The sequence below is a fragment of the Atractosteus spatula genome, chromosome 12 (assembly GCF_055471065.1).
Source record: "Atractosteus spatula isolate fAtrSpa1 chromosome 12, fAtrSpa1.hap1, whole genome shotgun sequence".
In the NCBI taxonomy this organism is placed as follows: domain Eukaryota; kingdom Metazoa; phylum Chordata; class Actinopteri; order Semionotiformes; family Lepisosteidae; genus Atractosteus; species Atractosteus spatula.
The window spans coordinates 5,759,906-5,772,954 of NC_142717.1; the positions used below are offsets into that span (position 1 = coordinate 5,759,906).

Here is a 13,049-nt window from a genome sequence, read left to right on the forward strand (position 1 = left end):
GTCTGCATAACTACTTGTCGCTGAAAGTTTTCAGACTTTTAATACATCAGGAGATAAATTAAGCTAAGGAGATGTGTTTATTTAGGACAGTGCAGTAGAAAACACAGTGTAAGTATGAAGCTAATCTACACATTCTGTTGCTTATGAGACCTCCACCATAACACATAGAGTTGTAGTGCAGAGCTCAGATAGCAGAGTTCAATATGGCAATCCCATTCTCAGAGTCTGCAAATTCTGGCACTGAAATGCAAACAGAAATGTCAGATGTGTACGTTTACCTGGAGTGCTTTGTGCGAACGCACATTGTACCAAAGACTGTCCCCATATAATATGTGATATAATTTCTGTTTTTCTGACAGCAATGAGTAAATTAATTGTCAACTGTGTGCATATATTCTGGGCCTCCTCCGGTGGTTTAACCAGCAAAGGTGCACACCTGAATGCAGCTTAAACTCTGTAATCAGATTTGTAAAGCAGCTCCTAAACTAAAATAAAATACTGCGTGTAATTAAGCATCACATATTTGTGTGAAACTGATTGCAAATATAGTATGGGATACACTATTAGCTGAAGAATAGCAAAATACACCAAAGCTACACTATAATCAAAAGGAAATCTAGGAATAATTTAATATTACGTCTACTGTACAGTGAAGCACATAGCAATAAAGCAACACTTTTCACCTAAGTGCTTAATCTGCACATTACTTTTTTTCAAGAGGAACTTTAAAATGTTGCCCTGCTTCTTATTTTTCTGGGGATTGTGAGGTGAAATGCTCTCTTAAGCCAGGTGAAGAGTTTTTTCTGTACCAGTAGAAACTTTCATGAATGTTTTATTCACAAACTTGTTGGACTAAGTATTTGAAATTGGCTTTGATCCGTAATGTGTTTCCTTTATGATACTGTCTTTAGTAAGGTCACAGTTCTAAATCCATGTTGTCCACTCAGTCTTGTTTACTTTTTTCCATTAGTTAAGAGCCATGTGAAAACAAGCCAGGGAAATTCCTCAGCCGAGTTTCTCACCAGCTGAAACAGTGCCTTCCAAACAGAGGTAGCTAAGGCTACTGCCTCTTCAGAGCACCTCCTCCGGATAGAAATCATTGGAGGATTTTTTAAAGCAATTAATAGTAAAATGGTAAACAAAGGTTTTAACATTTCCATTGGTTAGGTGCACATCACTCAAACTGGATCACACTTGTGTTGACAGACCTTCACTGAAAAGTGTTCCTGGATTTAAGTTTCCAGTTGCTCCAAGCTGCCACTAGTAAGACTTACTGTGCTGGCACATTTCAGACAAGGCTGTATGTGCTACAGCTGAAACAATCCAGGGATTATGGAGTTAGTTTTGATGAGACTCAGAGATTTCTCCTCAAAGTCTGCAACTTTCAACGACTGCAAATCAGCAGAGACGTCTTCTTTCAGAGTCCCCCAGGAAAACTGCAAAGGAGAGAGTCGACCGCAACTAGACATTGAGACTGCACTGGCGTGGCTCAGAAGAGAACTGGTAAGACTGGCTAGGCAGTTTCATCCTGATGGAATCTATTCTGGTTGGATTTTCTGCCTAATTTCATCCAAGTTGATGATTAAAGGTTATACAAAATGGTGGAGTTATTTTAGAAAGCCCTGTTGTTTGGATATTTTTATGTTCTTTACACTTCAACCTAAGAATCTTAAAAGGTTTTATCGATCACTTTAATATGCCTCGATGCAATTAAGAATAGTAAAATAAGCAGGGAGCATATCCATAATTGTTGAAATTTGTAACGATGTTGTTGGTAGTTAGGAGCAGTTGTAGAAGTAGCAGTAGTAGTTTATAGTTTTTAGTTTCTTTTTTGATTTCTTGTTTGGAATCAAGGATCTGTCATCGCGTTGAACCAAAGTATTTTAGTCAGAATACCTTTCTATCTGGGAGAGATTGATGGGCAGAATTTCATATTCCAAGAAATTAGTGATCCAAAACACATAAAGGTCAAGCAAAACAGAACTTTTAGTTTAAAGCAGATTAGTTTCTAGTTGTAGTTTCTGGCAGCATGTTTTTTTGAAAATCTATTCTGTAATAAATTAATTGTTTTGTACATTTACACATTTTTATACATACATATTTTTTGTGACTCTTTTTGCTTTTAGTTGTTTGTTAATTAAGTCAGAAATTATTCAATGGTTTCCTGTTGGCATAAGGTGAAAAAGAAAATTAGGCCTGACTTATTAGTTAACTGTATGTGATCTCTTGTTATGAAATACAGAAGCCAAGAGCATTAGATATTTAAGTCAAAATTTGTTTCAGTGAAGGTAAAAAGTTAGGTAAAAAAGATCACAGAATAATGTGCCAAATACATTTGACTTGAAATAAAAGGAAATGGCATTTTTGTTAGCTGATGTTCTGAAAGGTCATTTTTGTCAACAGTATGTGCAAGATGAGTAAGTTATTTTAGTCTTTTAAACTTGATTAGTATGTCGATGAGACTTTCATCCTTTACCCAACGGTTTTCTCACTTGACATACAAAAACTTTTTGTGACTAGATAATGCAACACAATGGCAAAACCATTGTGGCAAGCCACTGACGCAATTAAACCTCGATCATTGTTAACACAATCAGCATTTTTGTTCTGAACAATTTGAGCAACTGATCTTTTGTATTGTTCTACTTGTCTTATCTGTAATCTAGTGCTAAACCATAGTTGCTTTCTGTAGTTATTTGTGATGGTTTTAACAGTTTAAAATACACCTTATTACAGGATCCTGAGTATATGATCTTTATGCCTTTTAAAACATTTCAATTGTTTTAATCATCCATTTTGTATATAATTTCAGTTAATCGGTTTAGAATTGTGTTTTTTGTCAATATTCAATTTAAAGTTAATACACTTATTTTATAATACTGAATAGCTTGGATGGGACTCTAAATGACTTGAAATGTTATTGAATCAATTTTTGATCATTTTCTCCAAAATAGTTTACCTACACAACCAGAAATTACATCATTTCAGCAAAATTCAAAAGTATGCAAACAGTTCCATATTGTTTAGACCAGTGTACATTTCTGAAATGTATTTGTCTTTAGCTTGGCTGAGAGATTTAGTCATGAAAAAAGGTATGGATTTACTAGTGTTGGGGAAAAAAAGTTCATAAAAGTTCAAAGGAATAAGTGGAGGCTAATTCCACACTGAAAAGTAAATGTATTCTATTCTTTTTCTTTCTACTTTACAGTGTATAATTAACCTCCACTTATTCCTTTGCAGTTTGCATGTTGACACAACTCTCAACTCTAACCTTTTTTTGAATAAAATGCCTGGGACCTAGAAAAACTAGTACACCTTTCTAAGGTTTCCAACAGCAATCTCTGATGAACAGGGACAATGGCACCACCAAATTATTTTTATTTCATACAAAGCAGCTGTAAGTGACAAGAGTTTCAGGGGGCATTTTTCTTAAGCTCTTAAGTGATTGTCCAGAATGACCTAAACCTGGCAGGGGGTCTTCCTCCGTTTTGAATGGAAGGTCAGGTTTAAAAGCCAATTAATTATCCATCTTAGCCTGACAACATTTTCAAATGCGACCCCTCCCCATCTCCCCACCACCATTTTCAATTAGCTATTCTGCCCCATGTCCCTATGGGCAAGTGAACAAAGTGGGTCAGAAGTTTAATCCACTTTCTGCCTTAATAGTCCCTAGCAAGATGTCCAACATGACCTTTGAGAAATTACAGTTTTTCTGTAAGAACCTTAAAGTAAAATAGTTTATTTTTTTCAGTATTATCACTGGCCAAATCCTTTGAAACTGAAGTCCATACATTTCCTATACTAAATGTAATCCTATGGTGGGATGTATACTTTAGATACTTGTCCCTGATATACTGCATAAGCCTAGGATGTTCCAGATGTAGCATATGAAGACAATCATAAATTTGCTAAATGTATTTACAAAAGTGTGATTTTAAGGCCCATTTTAGTAATTACTGCTTGCTGGACTCTTTCCAAAATGCATTATTATGAGGTTGCCTTGTAGCATTTCTAGTAAAAAGCTTTTTTGTGCATTAAAAAGACACGGCTTTATGAGGCAGACAAATGTACTAAGTGGAAAAAGTCTGTGAAATATGCCTACATGGAATTATTTTTGCAACACTTTTCAAAGGCTGTAGTGTTCTCCTTATTCATCTTTACTGTCAACACAATTTATTTTAACCAGGCATTTACAACCAGAGTGTATATGGCTTAACACCACTTCTGTTACCATAGTTAAGTAACAAAATATTGTGACCAAAATCAATCAAAACTGCCCTTCAACCAGTTTTGTGGTTGTCTATCATGTGGGCCAAGAGATGTAAAAAAAGAAAGCCTTTAAAGTGAGTGAACATTAACTAAATATTTTCTTTACAAATTATTCATGGCCTCTGTTGATCAGATAATTTAAGAGATGCTTGCTTTGAATCAGTAAAAGATTTCCTAAGGGTGAGGAAAAGAAATCAATGCAGGCACAGTTAACTCCCAATTCTTCAAAGAAATTTCACGTTGTTTTGTGTGGTCTCTATCAAGTTCTTGCAGACAGCTTTGAAGCCAGAAGCCAATGTCCACTTCTAAGCCATGTATGGGACCCTTCATAAATGCAAATCCTTCAAAAGTATCTTTTCTTTTGGACTCACCCACCTCGAATTCCACTCCTAAATGAAATGTGAAAATCAGTGAAGTGGGCATTCTGGGCATTTTTCAATACATGCAATTACTGTAGGTTAGCTCTGACTCTTATGTGAAAATAATAGAACAGTTTGTGTATGAATTAAGGCCTATTTACTAGAAAAAGAGTTTTTTTCACTCTACTATGAAAACCCAAACATTATAAATGGAACAAATGTACACATGAAAGCTGATCACGTAATGATAAATATCTGTACTTGGTGTTGTAGTAAGATTACACAGTATTATGATAGGATTATGACTATGAGACTCTAAATAACATTATATATACTATACATTCATATTCATGCTGCATATTTGTACTCATTAAGTTAGATTAAAATGAATCTAACTGTTTTCATAAAAGAAAGTGAAAGAAAAAAGTACAGCAAATTGACTTAGTGACAAGAGTAAGACCAAATGATTCTTGTAATTAAAAGCTTTAGTATACAAATAGATCTTTAACAATGACGTTGGAGACAAAGTTTATATTTCATTATCCACAAAAAAACAATTATGTACTCTCTGTGCCATTTTTCAGTTATCTTTGATATAGCATGAATGAAATATTCTTTAGAGAGAACTTTCTTTTTTTTTGCTGAAGTACGTTATCTGCACCACTTTTTTCTAAGGTCATATAAAAAATGTACTAATTTTCCAAAATGGTGTTTTAGTGAAAGCAAAACTACACATTTGATAATTGCACTCTTTTTAAACCCTGTATTTTCCCTTGGTGTGCCTGGTTCCGGTTTTATTATTATAGTATTTTTGTACAGAAACATTCTTCTTAAGCAGCAACAATCCCAAATCACCCTGTTAAAGCTCACCAAGATTAACCGATGCCATAAAAGGCAGACATGGAGGACTCTTGGTTTAATGGGACTGTTCCTAAGCAAGCAACAGCGCTTCAAAACTTATTTCACGGGTCACAGCCTGCAAAATAAAAGCTGTTTGTAAAAAGTCCAGTCAGCCTGTGTTTGAGAAGGGCAAGCTGCGCATGGACCACTTCAAAACAAGAGCACACTGCCTGCTGGAATTTGTTATTACATGCTTCTAAATTGCAGAAAATTGAAAGTACAAATGAAATGTCCACTAGATTAATAGTGTTTGAATTACAGAGTCCTCAATTGGATAGCAGATCAAAGGCCACAGTTACATATCCTAAAGCGAACGCTAAACCATATCTGGAAATGGAAATCAGTGAACAGCCAGATCACTGTTAGACACTAGATTGGTGAAGTAATGGATTTTGTCGGATTAAGTGTTTGCTAAGATTGGCATTAGCTTTGATTTTTTTTCCACTGCATACAGTAGCTACACAAGATTTGTTTCTTGTCAGTGCTGAGATTTGTCTTTTGGGCTAAAGTGCTTTCCAAACGTACCAGGACACCAAAGGCAAAACTGTTATTTTTGCTTTACAGTCAAGCTATTTGTATTTGTGATCATGAAATTTATATGAATCTAAAGCACATTATAATATAAGTTTTAGTTAGGGTAAAACTCTGCATGCATTTGAATATATTAAAAAACATTTTGTGTTCAACTGAATTATTGTCTCAGAGGAATATGCAATCAAATATCGACTTTCACGCTTAAAATCATCTCATGTTTGTACTTGCGGTCATCAGAAAATTGCAAAATATGTTTTGGCTCTAATGAGATCAAATATGTGCATTGAATTATCCCAAAACAAAAAGTATATGTAATATATACAGTACTACTTTGTACTTATTATTCACATTCAGCTCATGATCACAGATACAAATTGTACATCTATAAATAAAAAAATAACAGCTTTGGCTTCGATGTCCCATTAGGTTTGGAGGGCACTTTATATACAGTATCCTTGAAGGTATCACAGCTTGTCTTCTATTATGAAAAATCGATCAGCAAGGCTGGCTTTCTAGTGTCTCATCTACCCCGATTATAAAATCTTCCCTGTGAACTTTCAGGAAATACTTGTTTTGGCAGTAAGTTTAAGTTTTAAAAACCTGACTCACACTAACATCTGAGAACTGCCCTGCCTTTGCCATCCAGCAGCAGCTCCTTGTCGAAAAAGATACAGTGATAACAACAACTCAACAGTGTTGGCCTTGTGTTTCTCTTGGCAGATGGAGATGCGCTCTCAAGACCAGATGCTGATTAAGCAACTGATGGATCTCCATAACGGCATACAGGAACTGAAGCTGGAGTGTGCCGACCTAGAAAATATTGACTCCGAGAGCGACACCGAAGATGGTAGTCTTTACTCCAGCTTTGGGGAAGTATGCTCGAGCCCAGCCTCCTCTGGCAGGGGGCTGCCTCAAGGCTTACCCAGACGGAGCTCAAGCAGACGAAGTTCTATGCCTTAGTGGGTCTCACTCGCGGGATAAGAGCATCCCACTGAACTCTACCGTATTCAAATGAGCAACCCTTGCCTGAGCTACCCCACCTCCTGTGGTGTACAATCAGCCTTCTGCACGAATGTCTGCGTCAGGCCCTGCGTGAGACTGAGCTACAGAATGTGATTGTATTTGTCTCTACTCCATTTTGGAATTGTTGTGTTGCAAACGTATCCCATATGTCAGGGCTGCCCATTGTAATATGGTAGTGCTCTGTGAGTCTGTGAATCTTGATCTGCTCAGCCCTGTTCATCTAACCTACTGTGCACGTAACTTTCTTTGATAAGTGCTGCTACCAGGTGTTTATGCAACGCCCATGTACGATTTGGTTAAAATGTGTTTTGGTGTTTACTGTATATACAGTATATTGGTTACATTTAAAAATACGTGTGTTTGATTCACTATAACTGTACTCAATTATAACACTGTCCATTATTTATTACTGTACATGTAGAGCATGGTGCCAATGTTAAGGGAATAATCTGTTGTTTTTTTTGTTCATTTTGGATTAAGAGGTTCAGCAGCACTTTAGTTGAAAACCACTACATGTAAAGCCAATAGTAACTTTGTCCACATTCAGAATACCACCATTTCTCATTCTTTTTTTTAGACATAACCTTCGTAAATAAATAATTGTTAATATTGTAAACAACTGAATGAAGCTAGATTTTTTGGGGGATTGTCAAATTGTAGTGTTATCAGTGGTGAAAAGGAAAAAGTGTTATGAGAGGTGACAACATTTACAAGCAAAGCGCCTCAGGGCATCTGCTTGAATGGGCTTCCTAGGAGAGTTTGTTTAACACCCAGAACACATCGACGAGTGACAGGTGGACATGTTCACTGCCATTTCTAACTGATTGTTGACAGATACTCTCCACATAGCTGCAGGGCTTGAGTCTGTCAAGTAATAAAGACTTTGAAACATGTCTGCTTTGTGGTTTCTTGAAAAACACTGGAGTGTCATTAATCTGTCGTGTGTTACATGACATTCTCCACTTTTTTAGAGCTTCTCTGGTTTTGCAATTACTTAAACATCAGATTTAAACCAATATTTAGGACAGTTGAAATCATTGCATTTCTTTCTCTCTACTTTTCAGTGTGGAATTAAACTCTGTTGGCTCCTTCGCAATTGGTACACTGACACAGAATTTCTTGACTTTTCTTTTATTTAATTTTTTTCCTCCACATTTTAATGGATGACTGCAGATATTAACACCAAACTTTTGAGTTAGGTATAAAAACATATATTGGTACATTTTGGCAAAACCTTATAAAACAACTGCTCACCAAGCTTGTCAATGTATGAAGAGCGAACTTCAAAATGGACCAGGTTGTTCTGAAAAAATGACCTTTCTCATTAAAATGACCTTTCTCATTCAGACTTAAGTTCACTTACTGTTACACTCTTTTAAAAACCAATCTAGGATGAAAATGTCCCTCACCATGACTACTGAGCAATAAAAGCTAAAATGTTTGCGGTTAGTAGGGTTACTCATGGATTAGGATGTATAGTAAAATGTTGAATAACACAAAACCCTTCAAGACTTTGTCATTTTGTAATGTTTTATTTATCTAGTACAGACTGAAAAACTACACAAGATATAGTTTTGAGTAATTTTGTAGTCCCATGCTTCAGAAAATAGTAAAAGAATTAATGATAGGTTTCTGCAGGCTTAATAGTAAAAAAAACTAAAAATAAAATGATTTTTCCTGTACCACAGTAATTTATTTGTTTTTCTGCATCATTTACAAGCACTTTGCTTATTATTTCAATTGTTATGACGTAAATGACATTAAAAATTGCCCTGACATGGAAGTAGAAAAGAAGCAACATTAGAGTTTTAATGTATTATTTTCTTGTCCTCAGATTCATTGTTAATGCAAGATGCTACATTAAGCAGATTGAGTTAAGGAAATTGAAGGTTTATAACAAAGCTTTTCTGAAAAAGAAAACTTTTGTTCAACAGAGGCTCTATATATTTTTTTGATCATGCTATTCTTTGTGTTCTTTTCTTTTTTTCTTGGTTTTGAATACTTCATTGTCTTTTTAAAACCACCAAATGCTTAATGTTGTGGTCTAAAGATTGTTGAAACTCTTCCATTTCCTTTGTTGAGATAAAATCGCTGCAATTGACAAACCTTACCATCAGAGCTTGTTGGGAATTTGGCTTCTAAGCCCAGAGCATTATTTTTTTACCTAAGAAAGCTCCTGATTAGCTGGCATCTCTGCAGCTGGATGACACAAACCAGTCCCTTTATTTTTATCCTCTTAGAACCCTTTAGGAAGACCTGGGTTATCATAATGCGGAATGGATTCTACCCAGAAAAAACTGATGTACGTGGAACCCAGGACAGCAATACACCAAATTCTATTTTCATGTAGTTGTAAAGTGCATGTTCACAAAAAATATTTAGCATTGAAAGTGTGCTAAAATTCTGAATGAAGTTGAGAGTAACACACGGGTTATTAATATGTTTATATTACGTATTAAAGTTAAATGTCAGTGCTGACATAGAGTCTAGTATACATTATATCAGAAGCAGGAACATCTGTTTCCTGCCGACAAGAGAAATGTTGGATTTTGTGGCCTCAAATAAACAGAACAATTCAGAGGCTGTGGACTGCTATAACAGATTCACAAAACATACAGCAACCAATATTAGTCGATGTGAGTAGATAATAGTAAAGTCTCTTTATGAACAATCAAGTTCTATGTCATATTGGTGTGCCACTGAGGTACAGACAACATGAAGAAGAACATTCATGACACACTTAAGAGCCTTTGCAATTGACACACTGGCATGTTTTAATTGGGCCTCTATAAGGGATTTATGAGCCTGTATTGCATTGTAGCACATTATGCCAGGTTACTACTCAGTAGTCAGGAAAAGGTCACATAACAGAAGCAATTAAATGTCCTGCTTCTTCAGCGCTTCTGTACAAGAGACTGCCCGTTGTCCATCTCATTAGCTTGGAGAGCATTGCCGTTAAAGATGACATTTTCTTTTTTCTCTGGACTGAAAGGCTCATTTTCACGTCTGAGCCTCTGTATTTCGCTGTTTATGTCCAGCAATCTTTTAGCAAGCTGTCTGTCTTGGGAACGCATCTCCAGCTGTATTTCAAAAAGAGACAGAGAAAGAAAAAAAGTGTTACAGCTAAATTGATGGTGTAAAGGAACTCGAGAACATTACGTATAAATAAAGTTTGTGGAATACTACAAAAATAGAAGACATCTTTTATCTTGTGATTGTGAGAAGACTGGTTGAAGTGTGTCAGACAGATTTTTACATCCTATGACTGAGGAAGAAACTGTTGAACTTGCCACTGTTAAAGTGAAAAGACTTCCAAATCTACTTCAGCACATTCTAGAGTTATTTTCTTATTTCTACATAAACTATTATTATAATAATAATACTAATTGCTTACACTTATGTAGTGCTTTTCTGGACACTCCACTCAAATCGCTTTACAGGCAATGGGGACTCCCCTCCACCACCACCAATGTGCAATTATTATATTGTATAGGATTCTGAGAAGGTACGGGGTGATCAAGCAAAGGCAACAGTTTAACATTATAGAGCATCAGTTTAAAGTCCATTTAATTTCTTAAAACTTTGCTGTGTTCTTTTGCATACAATGTACAGTGGAAAGTTTATCATTAGTACTAGCCATTATAACAACAGCAGTTTTAGCCAATCAACCTTCCACCCATCTGTAATGAGCCATAAGACATGAAAACTTTTTTAAGATCTGGAGCAATGAACATTATCAGATGTATCAAAGGCACCAAAAAGTTTTAAACACCTCTGATCGATCTTAACTATTTTCATTGTCTATAATTGTGCATTCTCTAACTTGTGCATAAGTTATTCACATTTCAAAAGCACACTGGCTACAGATCAAAATGTTCTGCATCTAGTGTTTCTTAAACATTTTATGGTACTGTTTGTCTAATTTGACATGCCATATTCTTGTTGCTTGGAGTTGTTGCTTATTTAGAGGAAAATAAAAGTTCAACTCCACCTTTTCAGCTTTAGAAAAAATCTAAATTCAACTGTCAATACTCTGGAAGTAATTCTGCACTTAATCCTGCAGTGTAAATAAATAATGTTCAATTGCATATGCATTTTGTGATTAAAATAGAAATAGTTGTATTTATCCTGAAAAACAGGGGCAAATGATTTCCTGAAATTCATTCCTCATCGTGAATGAATATTAGTGCAACAGAATGGCAAATAAACATATAACAATAAAATAAACAAATAAACTTATTTGCAAACAGCATTTCATAAGGCTATGTGAGTCATAAAGGAATCAAAATATTTTAAAAAATGTTCACACTCTGAATGAGAACATAAGAGATGTCTTTCTTATTTAATGTTTCTGAGTTATTAAATAGAATTATCTTAAGTTTTCACTCAAAGACAAGACAACATGACTAAATCCTGAGTATATTAAGCGAGTAACAGAAATATGTACAAAATAAGCAATCTCACAAAACTGTGTTCATGATAAAGCTATTTCTCTTAACATTTTATTAATTGTGTGAATCAGCAGCAGAATAAGTTTCTAAAATTCCTTGTTGAGAATTGATTTCCATCAGTTCGTCTACAGATCATTCAAATTGAACATTTATTAATCTGAAGACCTTCCCTGAAGGACAGGAAAAGCATGCATTGGCACACAAACATTCGAAAGTTCAACGACATACATGGTCATGCAGGAAAATAAGGACATTTATGAAAAGGATATAGCAGGGCCAGAACTGTCTAGAAGTTCTAGATGAAATTTTAATCACACTTTGATCTTTCCATTTGGTCAAACTACAAAAATTGAAAATTAATTTCACAGCTTTTTTCAAAATGTACTTAGGTCTTGAAGCTTTTGAAATCCCTATTTTTTATACATGTATTTTTAACTGTCAGCCACGAAAAGCAAATCAGTTTACTTACCAGTTCAGATCTTAGCCAGGTTATTGCTCCATCTATTTTAGCTCTCCTGAGCTCCTCGTTGACCTGGAAGTCTCTTCCAACAGTACTTGCAATATTACTGCCAGAACAAGGGGCTGGTACCTGCTCTCCTGTTCCCCTGAAGGCATGGATCAGTTTGTTTTTAATGTTTTCTAACACCATTGCGGAGACAGTGTCTTCATACTGAGTCTCGGAATTCATTGTGAGCGCAGATGATGCAGGGGGTCGCCAGGACGAGGAGTCATTAAGCTGAGGGCAGAGACTGAGTGAAGTTTGCCTTTGTCGTCCGTACAAGTGCCCCTCTGTGATTTCGTTTCTTTCTCAGCCCTCGGGATGTTTGCCACCATCCAAACCCTGCCACAGCTGCGACTACCTTTCCAGCTCGAGTTCACATTGGAATATTTGACTTGTTGTCAGTTTATTTCCCTGCAGGTCTCACTGAAGAGACTTTTCTACCTTGCTTCTTCTTTTACAGCCTTTCACGTCTCTTCATAGTGTGGTACTAGCTTGTTTTGCAACTGTTACTATGGAAAATCCCTCCCCCCCCCCCCCATCCCTCCCCTTCAATCCTCTTTTGAGTGGTGGTGGGAAATGTGGGACAAAGCCTATTGTTGCTTCCCGTATTGAAAAGCCCTGTCTCTCTTTACAACAAAACTGGTTTGAGCCTTTCAAAAGGGCAAGATTGTGACTCTTATGCGATAGTGGGCAGGGAGGGTGAGGTGGGGGGTAGCTGTGATGGTGTCAATGGATTTTTAGTTGTTACCTCAGACCTGGCATCACCAATAAAAGGCAGTATGCTGCTGTGACTGACAGGTCAGGACGGTTAAGTACAAAGGCTTGGTGACGCCCAGTCAACAAAGGAACAAAACACACAGACCATTGTAATATCATCAGGCTGTGTGTATCAAGTAAGTCTATTCCCCTACAGGGACAAGAGCTTTCCTAATCTGTTCGCAAATAAGGGAGTATTTCTCATAAGGAAATCCCAATGAAGAAACAGCCTTTCACAATTTGAGAGACAGAGCT

General features: G+C 36.1%; 2 protein-coding genes across 2 annotated transcripts; one reads left to right on the forward strand and one right to left on the reverse strand.

The window, feature by feature from the left end:
• Positions 1-1,228: 1,228 nt before the first annotated feature.
• On the forward strand, positions 1,229-7,978 carry LOC148822596 (uncharacterized). The gene is made up of 2 exons (XM_088929355.1): positions 1,229-1,503; positions 6,783-7,978. Exons 1-2 carry the CDS (start codon positions 1,333-1,335, stop codon positions 7,020-7,022), a joined length of 411 nt encoding a protein of 136 aa, XP_088785481.1. The 5' UTR covers positions 1,229-1,332; the 3' UTR covers positions 7,023-7,978.
• Positions 7,979-8,597: 619 nt separating this feature from the next.
• Positions 8,598-12,521, reverse strand: LOC148822597 (alanine and arginine rich domain containing protein). Its single transcript, XM_088929186.1, has 2 exons — positions 12,006-12,521; positions 8,598-10,165 (listed from the first exon to the last, which is right to left on the reverse strand). Exons 1-2 carry the CDS (start codon positions 12,222-12,224, stop codon positions 9,980-9,982), a joined length of 405 nt encoding a protein of 134 aa, XP_088785312.1. The 5' UTR covers positions 12,225-12,521; the 3' UTR covers positions 8,598-9,979.
• Between the last annotated feature and the right edge of the window lie 528 nt (positions 12,522-13,049).

Excerpts from the sequence above, each read along its gene's own strand:
- LOC148822597 (XM_088929186.1), bottom strand. The coding sequence starts at position 12,224 with ATGAATTCCGAGACTCAGTATGAAGACACTGTCTCCGCAATGGTGTTA. Across the intron at positions 10,166-12,005 it reads CCTGGCTAAGATCTGAACTG|CTGGAGATGCGTTCCCAAGA; the intron begins GTAAGTAAACTG and ends TTTGAAATACAG.
- LOC148822596 (XM_088929355.1), top strand. The coding sequence starts at position 1,333 with ATGGAGTTAGTTTTGATGAGACTCAGAGATTTCTCCTCAAAGTCTGCA. Across the intron at positions 1,504-6,782 it reads CGTGGCTCAGAAGAGAACTG|ATGGAGATGCGCTCTCAAGA; the intron begins GTAAGACTGGCT and ends TTCTCTTGGCAG.